The sequence below is a fragment of the Anas platyrhynchos genome, chromosome 10 (genome assembly GCF_047663525.1).
Source record: "Anas platyrhynchos isolate ZD024472 breed Pekin duck chromosome 10, IASCAAS_PekinDuck_T2T, whole genome shotgun sequence".
Taxonomy (NCBI): Eukaryota; Metazoa; Chordata; class Aves; order Anseriformes; family Anatidae; genus Anas; species Anas platyrhynchos.
Genome location: NC_092596.1, coordinates 23768753 through 23793534, shown reverse-complemented (window position 1 = coordinate 23793534; position 24782 = coordinate 23768753). Strand labels below are relative to the sequence as shown.

The window sequence follows — 24782 nt, the reverse complement described above, 5'->3', positions numbered from 1 at the left end:
GCCGTGCCAAAGGGTGCCGTGCCGAGTCGTGCCATGCACCATGCACCGTGCCATGCCGTGCCATGCCGTGCCATGCCGTGCCATGCTGTGCCATGCCGTGCCGAGCCGTGCCAAAGGGTGCTGTGCCAAACCGTGCCATGCACCATGCACCATGCACCGTGCCATGCCGTGCCGTGCCGAGCCGAGTCGAGCCGTGCCAAAGGGTGCTGTGCCAAGCCGTGCCATGCACATGCACCATGCACCATGCTATGCCGTGCCATGCCGTGCCATGCCGTGCCATGCCGAGTCGAGCCGTGCCAAAGGGCGCTGTGCCGAGCCGTGCCATGCGCCATGCACCGTGCCATGCTGTGCCATGCTGAGCCGTGCCGAGTCGAGCCGTGCCAAAGGGTGCCGTGCCGAGCCGTGCCATGCACCATGCACCGTGCCATGCCGTGTCGTGCCGAGTCGAGCCGTGCCAAAGGGCGCTGTGCCAAGCCGTGCCAAAAGGAACCGTGCCATGCCCAACCGTGCCAAACCGAGCCGTGCCAAACCGTGCCAAACGGAACCGTGCCGTGCCACCCGGTGCCAAACCGTGCCAAACCGTGCCAAATCGAGCCAAACCGTGCCACCCCGTGCCAACCCGAGCCGACCCGAGCCGCGCTGCCCCCGCTGCGTGCCGGGGGGTCCCGGTGGCGGTGCCGGTGGCGGTGTCGGTGGCGCAGGCGCAGCCCCCCCAGGTGCCGGCGGCGCGGCCGAAGATGGCGACGGCGTGAGGCCGGCGGCCCATGGCGCCCGGCGGCGGGCGGCAGCAGGGGCAGCCGCGGGGCCGGCGGAAAGCGGCGTGAGGCGGCGGGAGCCGAAGCGGCGCCGGGAGCGGAGCCGGGAGCGGGGCCGGCAGCGGGGCCGGCAGCGGGGCATGCCCCCGCGGCGAGCCCGGCCGCCGGTGCCGGTGCGGAGCGGCGCCGCCTCCCCCCGCCGCAGCATGGCGCGGCCGGCGGGCCGGGGGCCGGGGCTGGGCCGGCGGTGGTGGCGGCGGCGGCGGGGGGGAGAGGCGGAGGAGGAGGCGGCGGCGGCGGCGGCACCGGCCTCGCGGCCGGCCCTCGGCGCCCCTCGGCGTCCCCCCGGCCCGCCGGGCGCCGCCGCCGCCTCGCCATGATCCGCGGCGCCTGGCTGTCCCCCCGGGGGGGCGGCGGGGCCGTGTGCTGCGCCCCCCGCCGCAGCGACAAGCCGGCGGCCGACCCGGAGCGGGCGCAGAAATGGCGCCTGTCGCTGGCCTCGCTGCTCTTCTTCACCGTGCTCCTCTCCGACCACCTCTGGCTCTGCGCCGCCGCCGCCAAGCTGCGCGCCCGGGAGCGGAGCGGCGCCGGGAGGCCGCGGGGCCGCGGGCCCAGGGCGCTGGGGGAGGCGGAGGACGGCGGGGCCGGGGGGGGCTGCGAGGCCTTCGTGGGCAACCTCAGCCGGCCCCCCGCGGCCCCCGGGCCTTGCCCCGCTCCCCGCGGCGACCTGGACTCGGCCTGCGCTCGCCTGGGCTCGCTGCAGCGCCTGCTGGGCTCGTTCGCCGGCGGGCAGCTGGCGGGCACGGCCCCGGCGCCCAGGAGCTTGCTGCAGGCGTATTTTGGGAACTTGAACCTCTCCTTCTGCGATAGCTACACGATCTGGGACCTGCTGCGCGAGATGGCCGGCCCCGACAGCCTGGACTGCAGCCTGGACAACCTGATGCTGGACCTGGTGGCGGCGGCGGCGGCCGGGGCGCTGGGCGGGGAGGCGTGCAGCAGCTGCGTCCAGGCGTACCAGCGGCTGGACCAACACGCTCAGGAAAAATACGAGGAGTTCGACCTCTTGCTGGAGAAATACCTGCAGTCGGACGAGTACTCGGTCAGATCCTGCGTGAGGGACTGCAAGGTACGAGGGGGTGTGGTGAGGTGCGGGGCTGGGGGCGAAGCGCGCGACCCCCATGGTGCTCGGCCACCCGTGGCCATCCCCATGGGTCTCTCCCCGTGGCGCTTCTCCCCAGGCCTTTAACGCAGGCAAACAGGCCCAAAAACCCAGTGGAGGAGGCGGAGGTGGGAGAAGGGGACGAGGCACGCGAGCTGCTCACAGCCCCAGAGCTCCTGGCAGCAGGAGGACGCGGTGCTGGGGGCTCACAGCCCTCCTGCCCCCGTGCCGGGTGGAGCCACGCTCCCTGTGCTGCCCAAACCCAAGGGCTGGCAGCGCTTGGGGACAGGAGCAGAGTCCTGGGACAGGGCTCAGGCAGGGCAGGGCAAGCAGGCTCGAAGGCAGAGCCTCCAAACACGACACCGTGAGGCCATCACCGCCGCCTCTGGCCTGCGGAGAGGAGCTCTGCGCGGCGCTGGGGACAGCATTAACCCAGGCTGTAGGGGCAGCAGTGACCTGAGATGAACCAAGGAGCTGCAGCCCCCTCCCCGGGGGCACGGCGGGCACGCAGCCCTTTTGCAGCCCTTTTATCCCTTCGCCCCAGGGAGATGGGCTGGCGAGCTGGGATCTGCCCCCCCCGGCACCCCCGGCACCCCCAGCCCCGGTGGGTCGCCCTGGGGGTGCCCCCCGATCTGCCCCGGTGCCAGCGCTCCTCCAGCAGCTGTCCCCGTGCCCTGCTCTGCCCAGCGGAGGGGAGAGCTTGGAGCAGCGCGGTGTTAGCAGCAGAGCAGGGATTTGGGGAGCACTTCGTGTTCCTACAGCTGCGGGGCTGCCTTCCCCAGCACCACATGGACCAAACCTCAGCCCGGTTCCGTCTCTTCCCAAAAGCGAGCAGCGTAGCTGTGCCCCCAGCCCCGCGGCTCCCCACGGCCACCCGGCTCGCCCCTGCCACCTCCCTCCGCACGCAGCCTCCGGGAAGCATGATGGCTCCGTAATTAAACCTGCTTCCCTCTCCCGGAGCCGTGTGGTGGAGAGGCAGCGCTGTGCCTCGCAGCCAGGCGCTCTCCTCGTGCGCCGCCCCGAGAGGGCTGCCTGCAGAGCGTCCCCTGCTCCCCGTGCAGGGCTCGGGCGCTGCTTTAACGGGGGAGTTTGGAGGGGTGCGTGGGCAGCTCGGGGCCGTGCTCTCCCCCCGGCACGGCGCTGGGGACACGGGGCCTGCCTTTCACCAAGGGCACGGCCGCGAGGTGCTGGCCCTGGCTCTCAGGACCGCGTTTCTGCGCCGCTCCCGCCCGGAACCGTTTTGGGAAAGGAGCTGGCGCTGGCGTGCTGGGCCGGCGCCAAGGCAGGTAATTACAATCTGCTCGCCCAAATTCCCCCTGCGGTTTCGGAGGTACGTAGTAGCTGGCTGGCACCAAGCGCTTTGGTGCCGCCGCTCTGCTCCCGTGGCTGCATCTGGGTGCTGAATGAAGCAACCCGGCACTGGCGGGGGCTGAGCGTGCTGTGCGCCTCCCGTGCGTGCAGGCGGTGGCGACTGCTGGCCCCGCATCTCATGCTCTGGTGCCGGGTGGGCTCGGCAGAAAGCAGGAGGAGCTGGGAGGGATGGAGCGGGCTCCAGGAAGGGTTCGTGGCCACCTGGGCCAGTGGCAGCCCTCGTGGGGGTCCCACGGGGTCAGGCTGAAGGCAACACCCACTGGTGTTGAGGGGATGTCCCCGGAGAGCAGAGGAGGGAGAGGTTGGTGGTGGCTTTTCAGGAGAGCCCAAATAGACAAGGTGGGTTTTGGGGCAGAGCTCCCCGCGCCCTCCAGCCCTCGCATCCATCCCCGCCGAGTCTGAGCTGCGTGACCCCAGCACAGAGACCTGGAGAGAGCAGCACACGGAGCAGAAAGTCCTCAGCTGGGCTCCGGGGACTCCGAGGCAGCCAGAAACAGAGCCCTGCGTGGATGAGCCTTCCCCGGGTGCCCGTGGGCCGTGAGCAGCCGTGGTGGGAAGGCAGGAAACGAGCTGGGGAGCCGCGAAGCTGGAGCTGGCAGCTGCGAGGCGTGCGGCGCGGATCCTGGCTCGCGCCCTTCTCACATTCGCGGTTGCCTCCGTGGAGCATCTGCGAGCGGCAGCGCCGCGGCTCCACAGGCGCCACTTGGGACGCAACAGGAGGCCGCCAGCAGCAGGCGACCCGCGAGGCATTCCCCGGGGGCCCAAATTCTCCGGCGTGGGCGCCCGAATCTGCAGGCGTCGACCCCAGCGCTCGCTGCGGTGCCTGGTGGAAGCAGGGCGCTTGTTGGAGGCGATTCCCTGCGTGCTGAGCTGCTTCGCTTTCAGCTCTCCACAGCTTTCTCCTCTCCTGTGACTTGAGGCCGCCAGCAGCCTGGCCCGGTGCTGTGGCCGTGAGCTTTTGGCCTCGTTTCCCCCCCCTTTTGGCCTCGTTTCCCCCCCTTTGGCCTGGTTTCCCCCAGCCTCCCGAGGCTTAGCGGGGGCTGCGCGGGAAGAGCCGGCCACGGGAGCTTTAAAGCGCCCTGGGTTTGTGATTCCTTCCCAAACGCTGAACAACGCTGCACGTTCTGCCCTGTGGTGCTGTGTGCTCGGTGAGGTTTGGTGGCAAAACTGTGGCCGAATATCCCGGGGGAAGCCCAGGACACGGGCACGCAACCAGCGGGCTCCATGCATGCGTGATGCAGCGTGGCAGGAGATCCCGATCCCTCCAAATTGCTGCCCCGCCTGGTGCTCGGGGCTGGTTTTCTCCTCCTTTTCCCCCCTCTTCCCGAATTGACGAAGCCCAGCGTCGCCTGCAGCTCGGCTGCCACGCAGTCAGGGCTTTGTGGCTTTAAAGCCGGAGGCTCTGTGCTTGTGCTGCCTCCCTCAGCCCACAGCCGCTGCGCAGAGCGCTCCTGGAAGCGCAGCCCCGGCCTTACCCGGGCAAATAAAGATCTATGGGACCACGGCTGGTGAATTAAGGCCTCATTAGGCTGCGGGAAACAAAGCAGCGGGGAGAGAAGGGCTGACAGGCGGGAGCTGCAGGAGCTGGGCTGGGAAGGGCAGGCTGGACAGGACCTGGAGCGGCTCAGCCCTGATTAGATTACCAGGGCTCCTCTGTGTGCTCGGGCCGGCGGCTGTTGCATCGCGCTGCGGCCCTGCCTGGAGCTCCTTCCCCACCCTGATTTCCCCGTTACCCATATCAGGGACCCCTTTGGGTGCGTGGCAAGGCAGGATTTTGCTCCCCAGGATTTTGGGCAGCGCTGGTGGGAGGCAGAGGCTGGTCCCCCGTACAGGGCAGCGGCAGCAAGCTCGGCTTTTAGGTCTCAGTGTTGCCCAGTGAAATTCCCAGTGGATTTTGGTTCCTGGGTGGGTTTCCCAGCACAAGGCTGCCACAGAGCCCATCACCACTGCGCCGTGCCGCCCTGCCACGGGGCAGGCTCTCCCTGCATCCACAGGGATGGCAAGGATGGTCTGAAAACCACCAGGAAAGCAGCGTGCCTTCACCCCAAAAAAGATCCAAGATGGGCACCGGCGTCTGGAAGGAGGACAGGAAAGCCGAGAAGGGAAGGAGCTGTTGTCCCGTGCAGCTGGTGGGCACGGCACACTGCGTTTTCGGGAGCCTGTATTTATGGTGACCTGGCGAGGCGGCCTCGCTGCCAGCAGGCAGGGCGCAGCGCGGTGCCCGGGGGGCCCGGATCGGGGACGGCTCGTGAGGCTGCTGCCCTACGAGGAGGTGATGTGCGATGTGTGCTGACCCCGCGGGCATAAAGGACCCTGGCAGCATCACCTCGGAGCTCCTGTCCTCGTCTGCGGGGTCGCCACGCAGCCCGGAGCCGCTCCGGCACCCCAAGGTGCTGCACCCACCCCGTGCCTCTGAAGCACCCCGCAGCCAAGCAGGCTTCTCCTGCGGCCCCAAAGGCAGCGGGGGCGCCTCGTGGCGATGCCCCGCGGGGTTTTCCCTCTGCTGGCAGCGGGCAGGATGCACCTGGGCTGCCGGGGGCTGTTCCTGCCGTCAGCGGGAGGCATTAGGATGCGGCTCATGCCTGGCTCTGCACAGAGGAGGCCGGGCTCCGCTGTCGTTTGAAGGGCAATGACTCAGGGACAGCAAATCCATGAATGAGGCACAGAGGCTGCCCGGGGGAGCAGGAGCCAGCTGGCCACACGGTGCAGGGTGGGCAGGGGGCGCGGTGCTGGCTGAGGCCCCCAGCAGAGCAACTCCTTCCCCAGCCCGGCCCCGCTCTCCTTCCTCATCACTTTTTGGCTTTTACTTCTCCAAATTCTGGTGTGAGCACGGACGGCAAAAGGCAGCGTGAAGGCACCACCTGGCAAGGCTTTGGTGTGCCAGCGCCCTGCCCCGGCGAGCTCCCGGTGCTGGCTGGAGAAGGAGGAGCTGCCCCTGCTCATCCCCTCAGGGGGGAGAGGTTTGGCATCTCAGCTGGCATCACATCTCTGCAGGGCAGCTGCCCCTGCCTGGGTAGAGCCTTGCCAGAGGCTGTGCGGGCTGTAGCCTGCAGGCGATGTGCAAAGTTTTGGCAAAAAGTTTCTCTTTCCTTTGGAAACGCTCCGGATTTCAAAGCCCAAGCCCCTGGCATCACACAGAGACCCCCACCAGCCACCAGCGGCTGCTGCCCGGATCCCACCGGGGCTGGGGAGATGTTGTGGGCTCTTCGGGGCACACACCATCCCCTCGGGGCTGCTGGCAGGGTCTTCTCTGCGGTGGGTTTTGCTCATTTCTTGCCCCTCTTCTCACCTCCCCGGGCTCCTTCTGTTGTTTCGGGGTCCCTCCCGGAGCTCACTGCGCCTCCGTGCCTGGCAGTGTCAGCAGATGCAATTAACGGGGCCACTCAGTGATTACGAAGTCGTTTGGGCTGATTTTGGCCTTGGTGGCACCTGGCTGGGCTCCCGATTCCCCCCAGAGACACGGCGTGAGGCTGAGGTGTCTCCTTGAACCCTGCCTGGTGCTGCGCGCCCTGCTCCGCCGTGCCCTCGCAGCAGAGCCCCCGCAGTGCTGGAGAAACTTCTTCAGGCTCCAGCTGTGGGTAATTGATGGCTTGTGGCACTGAAGTGTCTCGCCTTTATTTTTTTATATCCCTTCTAATGTAACAGGATGTTCTCATTAGCCCCATCAATGTTTAATCTGCTTTGGAGCCCTGGCTGCAGCCCTATCTGACGGGGGTGAATTCCTCCAGCGCCTCTGATGGATCGCGGGCACCTGATGGCTGCGTCTGCCCCGGCTCTGTCGGAACCGTCTGCGTCCTCCTGGCCGCCTTTAATCCCTTTTTACTCGGCTTTCATCACTTTTTACTCGGTTTTAATCACTTTTTACTCAGCTTTCATCCCTTTTTAGCGGGGGGCTGGCAGGTGGCAGGGGGCTGCGCCTGCAGCTGGGGCTCTCCAAGTCCTGCCAGGAGGTGCCTGCTGCTGGTGGGCAGCTCCCAAACCCTCCCCGGGCTTCGTGCTTCAGCTCGGAGCCCCCAGGGGTTGTGCTCGGGGTGCTGCTCTTGGTTCTCCACACCCCGCAGGCTTCGCTTGCGTTGGACACGCCGCAGCCCCCGATGGAGAGCAACACTGGGGGCGCATCCCCTCTCCCTGAGCACGTTTTCTCCTCGGGGTTGTTATTTCTGCGTCCAAGCAGCATTTGGGGTGTAGCTGCTCAGGGAAGCGCCGCTCTGGAGCCAGGTCCCAGCCACCATTTGACTTGTGCTGCTCTTCCAGCTCTCGCCATCCCCGGTGTGCCCCTCGCCAGGGCCAGGCAGGGCTCGGTGCCGTTTTTCACGGTCCTTGGGTTCCTCCTGCAGGCAGCACCGTGCCCCAGGAGCTGCTGGAGCCTCCCAGGCACTGCTCCGGGGTAATCCCATCGCTCATCCATGTCCTGTGGCATCTGACTGCACCCTGCGTGGGTGCTGGGAGCCGCTCAGGCTCTGATTTTTGGGATGGGACGGGTGCACCCGGACCAGGCGCTGGGCTGGGGACTACCTGCTGGGGTTCGGCACATCGGGATGGGGCAGTGCTGCTCCACCCGGGCATCTCCCACCCCTCCATCCCCCAATTCAGCATCACGCCCCTGCTGGGCTCACCCCCAGGCCACCAGGGTGCCCCTGCTGAGGGTGGCAGGGCCCCGGCTGCTCCCTGCCCGCCGGCCACGTCCCATCCTGGCTGCCCCTTCCCACGCATACCTTCACGCCGTGCCCTCCCGTCCAGCTGCGCTTTGTCCCCTCTCAAACCCGGCCAAAAACGCCTCTCCAAAAGCAGGGCAGAAAGCAGCGCCGGGGATTTACAGCCGCCCCTCTTGCCCCGCCGGCTCTGCGTGGGAGCGCGGGCGCTTTGCTCTCGGGTCTGTGCGCACCACAAGTTTCTCAGGACAGGGTCTGTCTGCTGCCCGTGTCGTGCAGCCTGTGGCACAATGGGGCCCAGTCCTCGCCCGCTTCCATAAGCAGCGGCCTCAATGTGCATTTTGTTTACGTTCAATACATTTTGTTTTACAGCAGCGCCTGCAGGCAGCCCACCAAGACTGGGGCCGCGTTGTACCAGACACTGTCCAAAGCGTGGGCTGTCGCTGCCAGAAGAAAATCGCAGGGCAGAGAGGACAGAGCCAGGATGTGGGGGGACTGAACACGCCGCCGACATCACGTAGGCTGCGCCGGGGCTTGGCCTTTGTGCTCGGGGGGCTGGCGGGCAGAGCGCTCCCAGCCCTCGCCGTCCCCGCTGGGAGGAGGGACGCGGCGCCCCCAAGGTGGCATTTCATTGTTAAACCAGCGTTTGGTGGGAATTTGGGTGCTCTGAAGAGGCCGGGTGGGATCAAACCCCTGCGGCAGCCGGCTGGGGTCTGCCCGAGCAGGGTGGCTGTGGGCACGCGGCCGGATACCGGTGGCAACGGGGTCATCGTGGCAAAGCTAAACTGGGCAAACTGGGAGCTGTGGTGGGAGGGAAGGGGCCCAGGGTCCCTTCTGTCCCCCCCAGGGTGGTTTTTGGGGCTCCTCTCCCTGTGCCCAGCGGGGCATCGTGTTTGTCCTGCGGGCAGCAGGTGCAGCTGTATGGCCAGGGCCCTGTCCCCAAAACCCCGAGCTGTGTGCCCAGCAGCTTTCCCAGGGGAAACGTCCCACATTTCCCCCTTGCCTAGCTGAAGGTTTGTGTGCGTGCACAGAGGTGTAGGAGCTCGTTCTCTGCATTGCCAGCTCCACGCAGCGAGCTGAAGGCAGGGCTGTGGGGTGTCTGAGCAGGTGAGGGGGATGCGCTCGTGCCCTAAGGCTGCTTTCTTACAATTTTGTCAGAGGTGAGCTTAGGGAGGCGCTTGTGTCTCGGGCTTGCTTTCAGGGGGGGTCTATTTGTGAAGGAGAGGGTTCTCGGATACCTTCCTCGTTCCCTTCTTCTGGGGGGTAAAACAAAGACCCTAAAACCAAGTTTCTTCATGAAACCACTGAGGTCAGCAGCGTTGGGACTGGATTTAGGATGTCGCGGAGGAAGGCGGCCTCCAGCCAGGGGCACGGTAGGGATGAGGAAGAGGAGGAGGAAGAGGATGCCCCCACTGCCCTGCTGCTGCCCCCCTTCCCCCCCAGCACCCCCCGGGCACCCTATTTCTGGCTGGTGGCCCCCATGGCGAGGTCGGTGCCACCCTTAGGTGCTGGGCGAGGAGCCGGCCCCTGCTCGCCTTCCCCCTGTGAGACAGAGGGTGCCCGGCTCCAGCGCTGTCATCACCAGGCACCAGGCAGCTTTATAGAAAGGAAAAAAAAAAAAAAGAAGTAAAAACACTGAAAAAAGGAGCGATCGCACGCAGTTCTGCTGTGTTTTTTCCTCTTCCCCGCGCCCCAGAGGGGAGCATGCGAAGGGGCAAGGCGGGGAGAGCGCAGCCAGGACCCGGCTCCAGAAATACCCAAGTGACCGACGAACCAGCTGTTGCAGATAGGATGTTGGAACGGCACGGAGCAAGGCTCATGAGAAAAAAAATACGTTGCTCTTTCCAAAGCCCAGCACCATTTATGTCCGGGTTGCAGGCGGCTGTAATTGAATCCGACGGTAATTGGGCGCTGCAGTTGTGTTTGTGACTCCTCCGGGCCGGCCAGCGCCGTTCGCGTTCCCTTAATCCGCTGCCATCCACGGGGGCTCTTCTCTCCCCCTTACGTGGCCTGCTTCCCTCGCCGCATCCTGATGTGCCAGAGCTTGGAGAGGTGCCCGAGCGGCTCATTAGCGGTGCTCATTTCCCTGCGTCCGAGATTAATGAGGCGCAGCCCCTCCAGATGCTCATCCCAGGCCACGCTGGAGACGCTCTGCTGCCAGCTCAGGGTGCTGGGCACCGGGTCCCCGGTGACCCCGTGAGTGTGCACGGCCACGCAGCTGCCACCGGGTCAAGGAGGAGGAGGAGGAGGAGGAGGAGGAGGAGGAGGAGGAGGAGGAGGAGGAGAGGAGTCGTGAGCGCAGCACCGAGCAGCTCCCAGGGCACAGCCACCCCAGCACGCTCCTGGATGGCTCTGCAGAGCCGCCCCTGAGGCTTTCTCCACACAGCCCAATATTACTGCAATTAAGCGCAGCCCCGGGAAGCTTTGCCAAGCTCTAAACCCGACGCTGGGTTTCTCAAAGCGTCCAATTTCCCTGCACCTGGTGTAACCACTGATTACGGCCCCTCCGTGGCTCCCTGTCCCTCGCCACCCCTCGGCTCGCTGGGCAGCGCGTGCCGGCTGCTCCCTGCCCACCCAGGCGGGGAAAGCTTTGTTCTTTTGTTGCTTTTTTGCTTTGGAGCATCTTTTTGATGCTCCTCCATCCCTGCCCTGCGCCTCCCGGAGGGTGGTTCAGACAGTGCCGGTGTCCACAAGGTGCTGGCATCACCACCAGCAGAATTATTTCAAGGAAAAAAGCAGGACGTGGTTCTGTGCAGACATCCCGAGAACACAGAAAGACTCTGGGGAAGGTTTTTAGGGACCTCTTTAGGACTTCTGGGGAAGGTTTTTTTTTGGTTGTGTTCACATGGCCCGGCTGGGGAGTCTGATCCTGTGATTCCCAGAGCAGCCAAACCCCGAAGCAGAAAGGAGGAAACGCCCACCAAAAGGCAGCTTAATTCCTACAGAAACGGTAAAGAGCGAGGAGGAGACACGGGCGAGCTTTCCGCGGTGAGTCAGGCAGCGAGTAAATCTCCTCCTGCCCTCAATCCTCAGGCGTCCCCTGCAAGAGCAGGAGGAAGCTGCGGGGGACGAGCGGCGAGGGGAGGCGCAGGACGGAGGGGATGCGAGGAGCCTGCGGGCACGGCGAGACCCTGCTGGTTGGGAAGTCCACAAAGTGCTGCTCCCCAGGCCCTGGAGAAGGGGATTTGGGAAAAGGAGGAGGCAGCGGGGTCGGGGAAGCGATCACCCCGGGCTCCCTGCCCAGCTCCCCTCCTCCTCGGCCCCAGGGAATGAGCTCAGCAGAGGCAGATCCAGAACTGGAGCTCCAGGCTCTCCCTCCTGGCCGTGTCCTCGCAGTCTGGTTCCAGAGCCAGGCCTTCCTCTGGAGCTGTTCCACTCAGCCTGAATAATTAATATCCAGAGAGAAAAAGCAGGGCTGTGGCTGCAGCTCCCACAGCCCAGCCGAAAGCCGTGGCCACGGGGCTGCTGACTGCCCGGCCCCCGTTCAACTTTTTCTGATGAAAATTTCACCAAAACAACGCTTCCGTGGGAATGCTGGGGTCTGTGAACGGGCATTTTCCAGGGGAAAAAAAAAAGGAAAAGAAAAAAGAGAACTTGCCAAGAATTTCCCAACCAGCACGAACCCTGAGACAGCACCAGGGTGCAAACAAAGGGTGATAAGGATCTGTGGAAAACGCGGGGGTTTTGGAGACGTTGTATGGAAACGTCATGGGTTTAAAGCCTCCAGAACATACAAACCCCTCGGGAAGGAGGAGCAGGGGCTTTATCCCAGCACATTTAGGGGGGAAACTCCTTCCCTCTGACTTTCAGGGAGCTCGGAGGCTGGCTGTGGGCATCAACCTGACCTTAATTTTGCCGGGCAGGCAGCGGGACGGGAGCGCACGAACCCCATGAGCTGCTCCCTCCCTGCCCATCCCATGGCTCATGGGGACATCTCGGTGTGCCGGGTGGCTCGGGGGGCAGCTGGGTGCTCCGGGCAGGGGGCTGAGCAGTGGCAGCTCGTCTGCACGTGGTGCACAAAGCTCTCCGTCACCGGTCTCGGTCACTGGTCTCAGCAGCGGTGCCCATCTGGGGGGGACACGAGTCCCTGCGGCCGCTTTGCTTTGTTTTCGTGGTGCTTTCGGTTTGGTAGAGCAGTTGTGCGGCCCCTAATGCTTTAAAGGTCTCCTTGAATTGCTGGATGAATTCAGTGAGTAGCCCAGGGTGTGCTGCCAAGCTCTGCCAAGTGAGCCAAGCGAGGTAAGCGGCCTCCCCTTCCCCTTTTTTATCCCCTTTTCCTTCCCTTTCCCCTAACCCCCGGGGTTTCCGCGGCGCTCGTGCTACCCCGCTGCGTGTGTGGGTGACCCGTCCCCCTCGGTGCCTTCCCTAGGCTGTCTACAAGGCCTGGCTGTGCTCCGAGTATTTCAACGTGACACAACAACAGTGCCGACACCGGATCCCATGCAAGCAATACTGCCTGGAGGTGCAGACCAGGTGCCCGTTCGTGTTACCGGACAACGACGAGCTGATCTACGGAGGCTTGCCTGGCTTCATCTGTACGGGTAAGGACACCGCGGGAGCAGGGCTGGGTGCTGGGGAGCCCGCAGGGCTTTGCAGGACGTCTGCCAGGCTGTGAGGTCGTTTTGGGGAGGAGAGGAGGGGGAGGCGTGGTGCAGAAACACACCGAGTGCGTGCTGAGTGCCAGGACGTGGAGCTGGGGTGAGATGTAAGCGCTGCATGGAGACGTAGCAGCAGGCTCAGCTCGGGAAACAAAAGCCCAGTGAAACCTAAAAAAGTGTGAGGGGGCTGAAGGTGGTGGGATGATGCAGGGCCAGGACACATGGGTGCTGCCTGGGGAGCCCTGACCGCACCGGGGTCCCTCCCTGTGCACCAGTCCCACCAGTGGCTGCTGCTGGGGGTCTCCGGGTGTGCCGGTGCTGGGGCTGGCACCGTGCTCGCTCCCTCTGCTCGCCGTCCTCGTCCTCCCCGCTGACCCCCTGCTCCCTTCCCGCAGGGCTGCTGGAGACCCAGCTGCCCGAGGAGGAGGCCAAGTGCTGCGAGGTGCAATGGGACTCCTGCGACCACCCCCCAGACAGCAACTACAACACATCCCCCAAATCCACGGCGTCAGAGTCGCTCCATTACCACCGCCACGACCCCCACCTCCATCACCAGCGGCAGAACCACTACCACCTCTACCACCACCACCACCAGTACCACCAGTACCACCACTCCCCATCCTTGCTGCCGGTCTCCGCAGGGTCTCGCCTGGGCAGCAGCAGGCTCAGGCTGTGCGTGCTGGTCCTGATGCTCCTCCACACCATGGTGTCCTTCTCGAGCGTGCACAGCGGCGGCGGGGGGCTCAGCCTGGAGGCCCTGCCCGCCCTGGACGAGAGCGTGGCGCGGGACGAGTGACACGGAGGGGGGAGCCGACCTCCGAGAACGCCAGATCTTTTTTCCACGAAGGGGGGCACATGCTATTCCTCCAATGGGAGGCACGGGATTGGGGGTGACGCACACACACACACCCCCGCACATACCCCCAAGAGCTGCTCGCCGCGGGGCATCCCCGTGATGAAGAGTCTCTAATGCGCACAGGGCTGCGGGACTCGGCTTTGAGAAGGGTTCGGTCAGGAGCAGCCAGGCGCAGGAGCAGGGGGAGCAGGGGGTACAAAGGAGCAGAGGGGACAAGGGAGCAGAGGGGACGGGGTCCCCCCCTCGCAGGAGGTGGCCCCGCGGGGCTGCCGCGCTCCTCCCTGCCGCCTGCCGCGAGTGCCTTGGGCGCCCGCACCTCACCTCACCGCCAGCCAAATGCCAAGAGTTTGGAAATCAGCCTGACCCCCGTTTTCTATTTCTCCTCCGTCCAGAACGCCCCGCACCCGGCCGGGCAGGACGGAGGCAGCACCTCTCTGAAAATCCCTGTCCTCCCTTCCCATCCCCGGGGAAAACCCCGCTGGTGCAAGGCAGCCCCTGCGCGGGCTGGCCGGGCTCCTCCTGCTGCTGGTGGGGCTGGAGGATGCTGCGCCACGGGGCCGGTGTCCCCACGGCCCCACCTGCTCCTCCGGTCGTGCTCGGGGCGGTGGGGAGGGGCGTCCTGGTGCCCCCGTTTGCGAAGTGTCCCGATGGTTTCGTGTAACCTCTGGCTCTCGTTCCCCATGACTCGGAGCGGAGTCGGGGAGACGTGGCTCTGGCAGGGCGCAGGAGAAGCTGAGGGAGTCTTCAGCTCGCGGTGGGATCAGGCGTGGTAACAATTGGATGAAAGGCTTCCGAAGGCGTCCGTCCCTGCTCGGCGGCTGCAAATCATCGGCTGGATGGCAGAAGGACTGGGCAGAAGGGCTGGCGAAATCTGGCTGGTAGGGATGGTCTCCCACACAAAGAAGAGGCGCTAATAAAGCCCAGCTGGGGAAGGGAGTTCTCGCGACTGCTTTTTATCACTGGATGCGCCCCAGATCAGAAACCTTCTAGGAGCCCAGCTGGGACAGCGGGACACGGTCGGGCAAGGTGCTGGCTGGTGCGGCCCGGATCGGCTCGCTTCTTTCCTTTTCACCTGAGCTCAGCGTTTCATCAGGTCCTCTCTCTGCTCAGAAACTCCCAAATTCTCCATCCACCCACCAGGATCTGCTCGCGGGGCGGCCCCAGGGGGACGGTGCCGCTCGTCAGGCACCCGAGGCGAGAGGGGTCCCGTGGGCACGGGGCGAACACCGGGGTGGGCGCACAGAGACTGCTTGCCCGACGTTTCCAGCCCATTTCCAGACCAAAGAGGCTCTGAAAAGCAGCTGAACGTTCAACGCCTGCTTTGCCTTGAAGCTCGGAGCTCCGGGGAGGTGTTCAGGTGCCACCTGTGACCAAAGCCCTGCGGATGTGAAGCCCGGCAGCTCGTTGGCATCGGTACCGGGCTGGAGAACTCGCGTTTGGGGAAGAAGCAGAGCGCATCCCGAGCGGATTTTGCTGCTGATGCTGCCCAGAGCAGGTAGGGCAGTTCCTGTTTGGGTGTTCCTAACAGCATCCCTACATTTTCAGCCAAGTTTGCACTGGTTGGGGAACCTGGACACGCAGCGGTTCGGCAAGCAGGAGCGCGGCTCCTGCGCTTGTTGCTGCAAAATCGAGTGGTGCCGCTGCCGTGCCAAATCGTGAGAGCCCACGGCCAGACCAAAGGAGGGAGAGCAGCCGTGTGCCTGCCTCGAGACGGCCGGATCCAGCTCGTCCTGAAGGAAATTAGATTTTTCGTGCGCTGCCAAGAGTTAAGCTAATTCCAGGCGCCTCCTCGGGAGATAGGCTGCGTCCGATCTCGGAGCGGCTCATCTCGGGAGGGAACAGCCCCGGGTGGTGCGTCAGCCAGCGGCCCTGACTCACCGGCCCTGCTCATTGTCTGCCGCACAGCCTGCTCGGGGCCAAGCAGCCCCCGGCCCGCGGACAGCACGGCGAGGGGCACGGGGCCGGGAAAGGAGAGGATCCCGGGCGGCCCCGGGGTGCTGAGCGCGGGGAGCCCCCGGCCCCAGGTGGCCCAAGGAGGCTCGCTGGCCGCGCCAGCCGCAGGGGCTGGGATTTTACCTAGTGTGACTGGAAGGAAAGTGCTGAGTCTTCACAGAGCGAGGCTGTTGGAAGGAGTTCTTTTATTTAGCAAGTCTGGGCTGCTGTCAATAAGTTCTGTGGTTTTAGGGCACCATATGCTGTATTCAACACTTTGCCAATCTCGTTAAGTGGATCCAGACGAGGCTGTTCACAGAACAGGACGGAGCAGCTGGAAGCGGTGTACGTTGCAGTCCATCATTACGGGGCCGTCAGATAAAAATCTTCTCCCCGCTCTGACATTACAACTCCAGGAAGCCTCCCGATCGGCTCTCCCTTTGCTACGCGAGAGGAGAGCCCAGGAAGGGGGCTCTGGCGTTGCCCCCATCCATCCCGCTGCCGCTGCTCCCGCTGCAGCGTGGCGTGGACGTGCCTGGGGCGAGGAGGGGCCCTTTGCAGAGCAGCTCCGGGTGCAGCCCCCAGGGGAACACCCACCCCAAATGCCCTCATCCTCCCGGGAATTCAACCCGAGGTGCTTTCTCCTTTCCCTTCCAGCCCAGTGATCCCGTTCCCTCTCCCAGTGCCCACCGCGGTGTCGGGACGATGCTCGCAGGCAGCCCCGGGCGGCGGGGGAAAGGTGGCCGTGGCCAGTCCCTCTGCAGCATCAGCCCTGTGTTTTGCACTTTAATGTAGCTGCCAGTTGTACAAATTAATTAAAAATAACTGAAGAAAAATCCCAAAGAAAGGCCCTGCTTCCTCTGGTGAAGATTAATCATTACTTGAGCCCTTTTCTTATGAAAATACAGATCCATGGTAGCCCCAGGCAAAAGATTCCCAGGGAGAGCCCTCACCATTCGTGCTCTGAGTTAGGGAAATCGCTTTGAAAGCATCTGACAACTAAAGCAGAACATGTTGAGTAACTTGGCAACACTCAGAAAACATCTTGAAATGGTTTTTGTTCAACACATTTTGCTTTGCTTCAATAGGAGATGTCAGGGCAGTTCATTCACTGCCACTCAGGACTGCAGGCGATGCCGGGAGACGGCTCCTCTGCCCTGCCTTTAGAAAAGAAAGAAGGAAAATGAAAAATCCCCGATATTGCTGCTCGGCGTGGCGCTGGCACTGCCCGCTGCCACGTCGCTGCGTCCCGGGCAGCCCCGCGGCGCCTGGAAGGGAGGTGGGCGAACGGGGCATCCCGCAGCCCAACGCCGCATCGCCCTCAGCCCTCGGCCTCTAACCCCAAAAAGTCGTGCTCTGGATTGTGATAAAGTACAATCTGACACCTAGCTACCACCCCGGAAAGGAGTGCCTATAGAAACCGAGAGACAAACTCAGCACAGAAATAGATTTGGCAAAAAAATCTCTCTGAAAACCTATGCAATGCGGCCAACAATTTTGTTTATAGGCTTTTTGAGCTGCCCTGTGGATTTCTATCCACAGCAGTATAAATCTCCCTTAAATTACATCCGAAAGCTGAGGGAGGGCAGATTCTGGTGTGAATAACGCCCCGCTGCAGGCTGGAAGGTGCCCAGGTCGGGGTCCCCCTGTCCCTCCCCAGCAGAAGCCTGCTGTGCGCTCCTGGGGCTCGGGGGCTCGCACAGGTCCACCTCCTGCCCTGCCCAAGCACTGCTCAGTCTGGGTTTGGGGAGCAAAGCTCCTCAACAGCTTTTTTTGGGGTGTTTTCCACCCCGTGTGGCTCTGTGGGTGCTGCTACCCCTGCACATTGCTGCGGGGGGGCCGGGAGCGGGGTGCGGGCGAGGAGAGGAGGGCGGCACGCAGCGGGACGCGCTCTGCTCCCTGCGGGGAGCAACGGGGCGAAGGAATCACTGCATCCACACACAAAGGTTAAACCCTTTGCAAATCATGTTGTTTTGTTCTTAAACGATGCCTTTTAAAGGTTGCTGGGTTTTAATCTCTCTGTTCCCAACCTGCTCGCTGCGTGCCTCCCGCCACCGCGTGCGGGCAGGGTTTGCAAACCAAGCGCCGAGCTCCCCGAGCCAGGCCAGCTGCTGGCGTTCCCCTAGGAGAAAGCTGAACCGTTGCAGGGGGCATTGCTCTGGGATTTTGTAACAGTTCCTTGCACACAAAGCACAGGAGACGGCCCACGGGGTGCCCGGGGAGGCCTGGGTGTAGCTGGGTCCTCGGGCTTCTCGCTGCCCGTGCAGGACAGGATGGTGGCAGCTGTGCGAGGGAACGTTCCCATTGCCAGTTTTTCCCAAACCCCATAGCTCCATTTCCTTGGGTTTAAATCCTTTAGGACCTTCTCTCGCTGCCTCGTTCCCTGATTCCCCATCAGCTCCATGCTGCATGTCCCGACCTGAGGAACGAGGAGCGGAACAGACCCACGGCACTGCCCCGGGGGGCTGTGCCCAGGACCCCCCCAGCCTCGCCGGCAGCCCTGGGTCCCTGCCTCGTGGTGCAGCTGAGCGAGGGGCAGCTGCAGACCTGCCCCAGTTCCTCAAAACGCAGTCCGGAGCAGGTTCCAGCCCCCTCAACCTTCAGATCAGCATTTTACGGCGATCCTTCTGCAGGCCGGGCAGTCTGCAACTTTGCCTGTTGGAAACCAAAACTCCCCCCACAATTATTATTATTATTTTTTAATTGGTTCTGGGTCATGAAATTTGGGTTTGGTTTTACCATTTTTAAATGTATTTTTTTTTTTGGGGGAACGGGACGTGCTCGAGTTGCAAAACAAAAAGCCGTTTCAAGCCAGAGAGGTTTTTTTTTTTCTTTTTTTTTTTCTTTTTTTAATTTTGAAACTTGTCAAAACAAGCCATATTGATAATTACGACCGATTTTTTTCAAATTGAGAAATGCACCAAGAACAGCCCTTTCCCACAAAACCTTTCATTTTCAAAAAAAAAAAAAAAACAAAACAAAACAAAACAAAACGCAAAAAAAAAATAATAATAAAAAAAAAAAATCAATCACACTTTTTCTGCTCGCACAGTTGGAACTGGTGGCAGCGGATTCGGAGAGAATAGCAATTTGTGAGGAATTCCAACCAGCTCTCCTCAAAATAGCACCCGGCCAGTTTCTCGGGCTGAAAGCGAACTGGAGAGCTTCCTTCCCCACCGGGGTTTCTCGGCACGGGGCAGCGCACCTTGGGAGCTGCTTGGGGATATTCCCGACGGGGAACTGACGCCGAGGTGCTGCTGCCTGCAGGGCAGCCCCCCCTTCTCCTCCGGGTCCTCAGCTGGTGTTGGGTGCCCCCGGCCAGCCCTCTGAGCAAGCTCTGTTTTCTTTTCCAAACCAAACTGAATCCAGCTCCTTCTAGCCTCCAAAAGCATTCAGCCGGCGCAGCGATGGGAAGCCTTCAACCCCGGAGATGTTCCCACATGTTCATGGGAGTTGAAATTTGGAAGGAATTAAACCCGTTGGTCCGGCAGGGATACCGCAGAGCGTGTGTGCATGGGGAAAAGCAAACACCACGTTTCAACGAGAACCATTTGAAGGGAGAGCGCTGCAAAGGAGAGAGCCCCAAACGCAGCGCCCCAGCACGGGGCAGGGGGACGGGGCGCGGGGGGGGGACCTCGCGGGGACACCGTTGGGTGCGGGCAGAAAGGGCTGCTGGTGACCGAACCCTTCTCAAGTGCTTGTGAAATGTTGGTGGTTACAGAGCTCAGACCTACCAAAAGGTCCTTTTACAGTACGCGGTGGCGAGGTGAAAAAAAAATAACAAAAAACCAACAAACCATACTGCTGAAGTCAAAATATTCTTTCTAATCCCCCTGCCCGGTTTCTCTTTCTTTCCAGCTTTCTTCCTCTGCCTTCCTGACCCTCCCTCTCTGTTCCCACCCCCCTTCTGTTTCTCTTTCTCCCCTCTGTCATAAGAAAGTGACTGTGTCCTCGAGGGGACAGTTTTCTTATGCCATTTTATACACTGTGCTTCATGTTTAGAACTTTTTTGCACTAGTTCCTATTACATTTATTTTCCAAAATGGTTTGACAAAAAACAAACAAAAAAAAAATACAAAAACAAAAACACAAAACCATGCTATAATTCAGTTGTATTAAAAATATTATCCTACTACTCTCTGTGTTCAATAGTCTCTGTACCTGTAATGCTTTCAGTTCTGTTGTATTTTGGGGCAGAGGTTTTCTCCGCTCCTTGTTTAACCCAGTAAAGAAATAAAATGTTAAGAATTGATGATAACCTCCTGCTCCCTCTCTCTGTGCTTCGCCTCGGGATGCGCAGGTCGGGCGCCCGGCCCCCGCGGTGCCCAGCGTGCCCGTCCGGCGGGCGCTTTCCCCCCCAGCCCCATCTCAAAAGGAGGACAGAAGAGGCAGAGTGGAGAGACAATAACCCTGCCTCGCTGAGTTTGATTTCGTAACCTTTCTTTATATTCTTTTGTTTCTTGCCTTCACATTTTTTGCCATGGGGCTCACCTCAGAACAATAGGGGCAAAGACTGTCACCAAGAGATTCATCAGAGAATAATGACTAAACCAGGGTATCCAAATTTTGCCCAGCTGAAGTCCACACCCACATATAATCTGGAATTAATTCATCTGGACAACAGATCTCGGCATGCAACAGAGCTAGGACACTGCGCTCCAAATTGAATGCTGCATGCCAGGCTGCAAAAGGCCATGTCATAAAACTCTGAAGTTGCGCCTTGGCCATCCCTGCCCCCAGCTGCAAATCCTCCCTCTGGAAAGAGGATGAGGAGCAGGGAGCACAAATGGAATGAGGTTGGACGGAGATGGGAACAATACGAATACAAAGAGGGGGTTTGGTACAGGGGGAGCGGGCAGGCGGTGGGCTCTGCCGGACAACGAGAGGGGAGAAGAAGCAGGGGCATCTCCCCCTGCCATCGCCTTGGAGAGGCTTCTGGCTCCTTCCTCCTCCCTGCCCCGCTCAGAGCCAGCAGCCACATCCAGCCCTCAGTGTCCCCAGGCTGTCCCTGCCCGGAGGTGACACCAAACTCCCTGTCAGAAGGAGCCACAATTTGGCACAACCACCCAAATCCCCCTCTTGCTGTCCTGGAGAAGGAAAGTCACCTGCAGGCTCTCGTGAGCTCTCCAGAAGCACTGGGTGCTGGCTTCTGACTGGGTTTCTTGGGTAACTTCACCGCTCAGGTAGGGAAGTGGTTGGGTGGTGCAGATGTGCAGCAGCATTAGTGGTGCAAACTGAGGGTGCTGGGGTCCTTTATGCTAAAATCTGGCTGTTCCGCTTATTGTTTCCTTCTTTTTTATTTTTTTTATTTATTTTTTTTTTGAAGGAACCTGGAAGCTGGAGGCACCCAGTTAGAAATTTCCCTGCACAGTCAGGGATCCTCACCCTGCTCTATGTATTTGTTCTTTTGGGGCCACCTGCAGAGCCTGACCCTGCCCAGCTTCTGGGAGTGCTTTTGGCTCAGGCACCTGGCTGTGCTGTTAGGGGTCCGTGGGGGTTTTGGGAGCCCATTTATTCCCCAGTCAGCCATCTCCTCCTCCAGGTAAGAGCTCTGTCACTGCGAGCATCTGTGCGTGCATCAGTGGGATTTGTCACCCAGTGTAGGACCTGAGGTGTCATCCTAATCTGTCAGGTGCCTGAAATCAGTCAGATGTTTGGGAGGGGAAGGAGCATTGCACCGCGGTGCCCAGGTTCTGTAGAAGGGGCTTACGTCCCCTTCCCCAAAAAAGTCCAGCCTGGAGTACCACGTTCTGGTGCCCCAAGCTCAAAAACGAGCCAAAATCCAGGTAATTTTCAGGAAGAAGAATACGAACATCTGATGGGGAAACGTGACTGCCAGGTGCCATCGCTTGTTCCTCCTGCAGCAGTGATGGGGACTGCGTTGGTAGGTGGTGGTGGCGTTTTGCTACGGAGCCTTTTGAACACCAAAAGTCCCCGGGCTGGAGAGCAGAGCCCAGTGATGGGTTTGGGGGTTGCTGCAGGGGGTCCCGAGCCCACGGGGCTCTGCTGGGACCAGCTCGGGGCAGGCAACTGGGGAAAGCACAGGGGAGCAGCACTGCTCCTGAGTGTCTGTGTGCCAGTTAATGGGATTCCCGAGCCATATCCAAGGGATTTCCTGGCACCCCGTTATGGATTGATGCTTAGCCCCCGGGTTTCTGTGGCTGCGTTCTTGGACCCGGCTACAGCCGTGGTCTGCAGCCTGCTGTGTCAGGGAGCACAAGAGCATCCCGTTGGGTGTTAGGAGAGGTGAGATTTTGGTAGGGCCTTTTGGTAACCCGGGTCTTGGTGTTTGAGGCAGGGGGTCCTGCATGCGCGGGCTCTGAGCCCCTCCTGCTCCAACAGCCCTAAGCCACCGCCTGCAGCCCCCAGCGCGCACTGAGAGCAGCTCCCCAGGGGGCTTGGCTGGGCCATGGGATAAAAATAATAAAAAAATAATCAAAATGCAGTGAAGAGGCCAAGCAGGAGCGAGCTGCGGCCGGGGCCGTGCCGCCAGGGGGCAGCGCCGCTCCTCGGCCGCGCCTGGACAGGGGGCGCCCGGGGGGGGCCCGGCTGTGTCCGGCCTGAGACCCCCAGAAACGGGGGTGGGAGGCGTAAAAATGCGGCATGGAAGTGCTGCCACCCCCCAGATCATTAAATGGTGTGCAAAGCCGAGCCACAGCCCGGGGTTGGAGGTGATTTGATGCGCTAGGTGGGACCCAGCAGGAGCAGGGGTCTTGGGGGGGGGGCTGGATTTGGGGGTAACCTCTGCTGGGGGTGGTGAGGAGCCCCCTCCCTGGGTATCCCCATGGCCTGACAGACCCCGTCCGAGGTGTTGAAGTCTCCTGTCAGGAAGAAAGCAGCCCAGTCTCCAAGCACATGCATCTAGGAATCGCCCTGCCCTCATAACCAAATTTCTGAACAATTCCACGAGGCTTCGTTGTCCCCCCTGCACGCAACAAAACCTGTGAAAATCAGGCAACGTGTTACCGGGGACCTAAATCCGAACTCGAGGGCCTCCTTTTTGACGCCACCACTTGAACGTGTGAGGCTGAATCCTGAAGGGAGCGCACGCAGAGAATGGGGACGTTTCCAGGCCCTTCAAAAGCCGCTTGTAGGGGACATGTTGAAACCAGAAGGCCCTGGTGTTGGGGATGAGTTCTCCTCTTATTTCTGTGATCAAACAGGTACTCCTCGCTGATTTATGGATTTTGACTGGAAAGTTAGCGTGATGCCTCCTCAGAAGACTGATGAAAATCTTGTAGCTAGAGTTGAAGAAATTATTAATGATCATAATTTTCCGCAACTTTTGCCTGGAGCGTTCCTTTGTTCTCCTCTTTGTCTAAAAATTTGCATTAAGTAAGAGCTTACAATTTATTTTTCATTAGCACCCCCCTTGCCATCGCAGAGCAGATGTTGCCGGGACGGGCTGTAGGTGACTATATGTTGGATGCTATGAGCTGCAAGGGGGCTGCTCTTCAGCTTCTCCCTTGCTCCACTTTTCCTGGCCTCTCCTTTGCCCCCTGTAGACCAAAACCCCAAACCTGCACAGTGGCCCCTATTGCCCTGCTGGATCCATTTTGGTAACCGAGGAAGGACCAGGTCACACCGACGTTTCCTTCACTGCAAACATCAATGTCTTTAACTCAGATTTATCAGAATTAATTTTAACTTCTGGTGCCGCGGGGACCTTGATTGTGTTCTTCCGTGGCGTTGCCTGGAGCCAGCGGTTTACCTGGCAACCCTCTCCCTTAGCTGCTGGTGCTGCTGACATCCCCGGAGGGCTGAGCAACCCCGTTAATAAGAGCACATCAGGTGAAGCATCAGGTCCCAGTATTCTGGAAAAATACAAATTTGGAAGCCTGTGTGAAGCACTGGAATAAAATAACCCTGGTCATCGTGCTCTTGGAGTCTCCAGAAGGGCAGATCCCCAGGCTATGGGGAGGACCGGGTGGTGGTCAGCAGGCACGTCCTGGTGTGTGCTTAGTTGTGAGTTACTGAGTCCAACTGTAACCCAAAAGGAGGTGATGTTTAAAGGCAGTCCACTGTTTTTTCATCCTCTGTCAAATGTCCCACTTTCCTTGGGCCCCAAGGAGTCATCTCTTTTGCAGCCCAGCTCCATCCATGGAAAATCTGTTCCCTGTTCGTCCTCCACAAACTCTGCTCCTTGTTGTAAGGCAGGATGGAGAAAAATCCTGGGGAGAGTCATCACGAGCCTTCAGCTGGTGAAGGTGAGGGCTCACAAGGAGATTCTAGAGGAGGATTTGATGTTGTGTTGGGAGCAATAAATGTGCCCTGGGATGTGTTCAGGATGCCATGGGCGTTCATCTGGTGCTTGGGGATCCCCATCACACTGCCCTTTGGGCAGCTTCCTACAGGGAGAAGCCTGCAGGATATTTCATTGAAGAGGGAAATGTTAAGTGCAAGCAAAGATCAGACCCTCACGGGCCTGATAAATCCAGGGGATGTCAAATCGCATCAGACTCACTTGTCTTAATGTGAAGAGCCAGGACAGAAGACCTGAGCCAAGTGTCAGAAATTGTCATACACCAATGCTGCTCTAGGGAGACAGGATGAAGTGACAGCCCCAGATATGCAGTAATTGGGACTACCTCTCTCCTCTCAGGCTCCCCAGCCACCGTTCAGGTCTGATCCACCACTCTTCCCAGAGCTTGCCCTGACACACTCTCACATTCTCTTCCCTCCAGTCTTTCCCAGTCTCTCCTTGCAGTTTTCTCCACTACACGGACCTCAGAGCTGCTTGGTGTTGCCCTGTGCCACCTTGGTGCAGCTCCTGGGGGCTATTCGATCATTTCTACCCCAGTATTTGTTCCACGCAAAATCCTTTAGTGCTCTGTCTTCCCCAAAAGCGCTTCTGCCACCGCTTTGTACCAAACCCTGCTTAGCAGCCGAGCCGCAGGTAAGCCTGCAACCAGCTTGGAGGAGAGCCCTGCTGTCAGAAGGTCCCCTGACATGTGTGTATTCATCAGCCTGTCAACATTTGGCTTTTTTTTTCCCTCTTGGGGGAAATTGCTACTGTTTCTAACACCATCTCAGATCCTCGAGTCTAGTTGTGAACAAGCCTCACACCAGCGCTAACGTGCCAGATGCCACGGGGACCCGTTCCGGGTGAGCCTACGTGAGAAGCTGTTACCACGTTGGCATTAGCGATGGTGGAGCTGGGAAGCCAACGAGAACCTCTTTTATATAAACTGTAAGTTTTTCATAAAAGCCTTTCTAATTTGTACCAAAGAGACTCTAGCACGCCCTTGGGACTGGTAAAAATAATAATAGCTTAAGTGGTAGAAGACTGTGAATTTGAAACAGAAGGTTATGAGATTTAAAAGTATTACAAAAACGTCAACATTGTATATCAATAAATGTAATTTAGATATACAAAGGAGATAGCGAAGATTTAAACAAAGAACTGTCAAGTTTTACCTCTTCAGATCTCCTTGAAATAAAGCAGATGTCTTCATCCAA

At 60.5% G+C, this 24782-nt stretch overlaps 1 protein-coding gene across 2 annotated transcripts; it reads left to right on the top strand.

Annotated features, from left to right (window-relative positions):
- Nucleotides 1-637: 637 nt before the first annotated feature.
- NALF2 (NALCN channel auxiliary factor 2) lies at nt 638-19581 on the top strand. Of its 2 annotated transcripts, XM_038184331.2 has the most exons (3): nt 710-1881; nt 12307-12478; nt 12931-19581. In XM_038184331.2, exons 1-3 carry the CDS (start codon nt 1132-1134, stop codon nt 13329-13331), a joined length of 1323 nt encoding a protein of 440 aa, XP_038040259.1. In that variant the 5' UTR covers nt 710-1131; the 3' UTR covers nt 13332-19581. The 2 variants fall into 2 exon arrangements, with proteins under 2 accessions (XP_038040260.2, XP_038040259.1); XM_038184332.2 differs by lacking the exons at nt 12307-12478; nt 12931-19581 and adding an exon at nt 1994-9589 and having other exon boundaries at nt 638-1881.
- The last annotated feature ends 5201 nt before the right edge of the window (nt 19582-24782 follow it).

Bases quoted from the DNA above. Each gene is read 5' to 3' on its own strand.
- NALF2 (XM_038184331.2), top strand. From the start codon at position 1,132: ATGATCCGCGGCGCCTGGCTGTCCCCCCGGGGGGGCGGCGGGGCCGTG. The intron at 1,882-12,306 runs GTACGAGGGGGT...TGCCTTCCCTAG, and splicing joins CCTGCGTGAGGGACTGCAAG to GCTGTCTACAAGGCCTGGCT. The intron at 12,479-12,930 runs GTAAGGACACCG...CCCTTCCCGCAG, and splicing joins GCCTGGCTTCATCTGTACGG to GGCTGCTGGAGACCCAGCTG.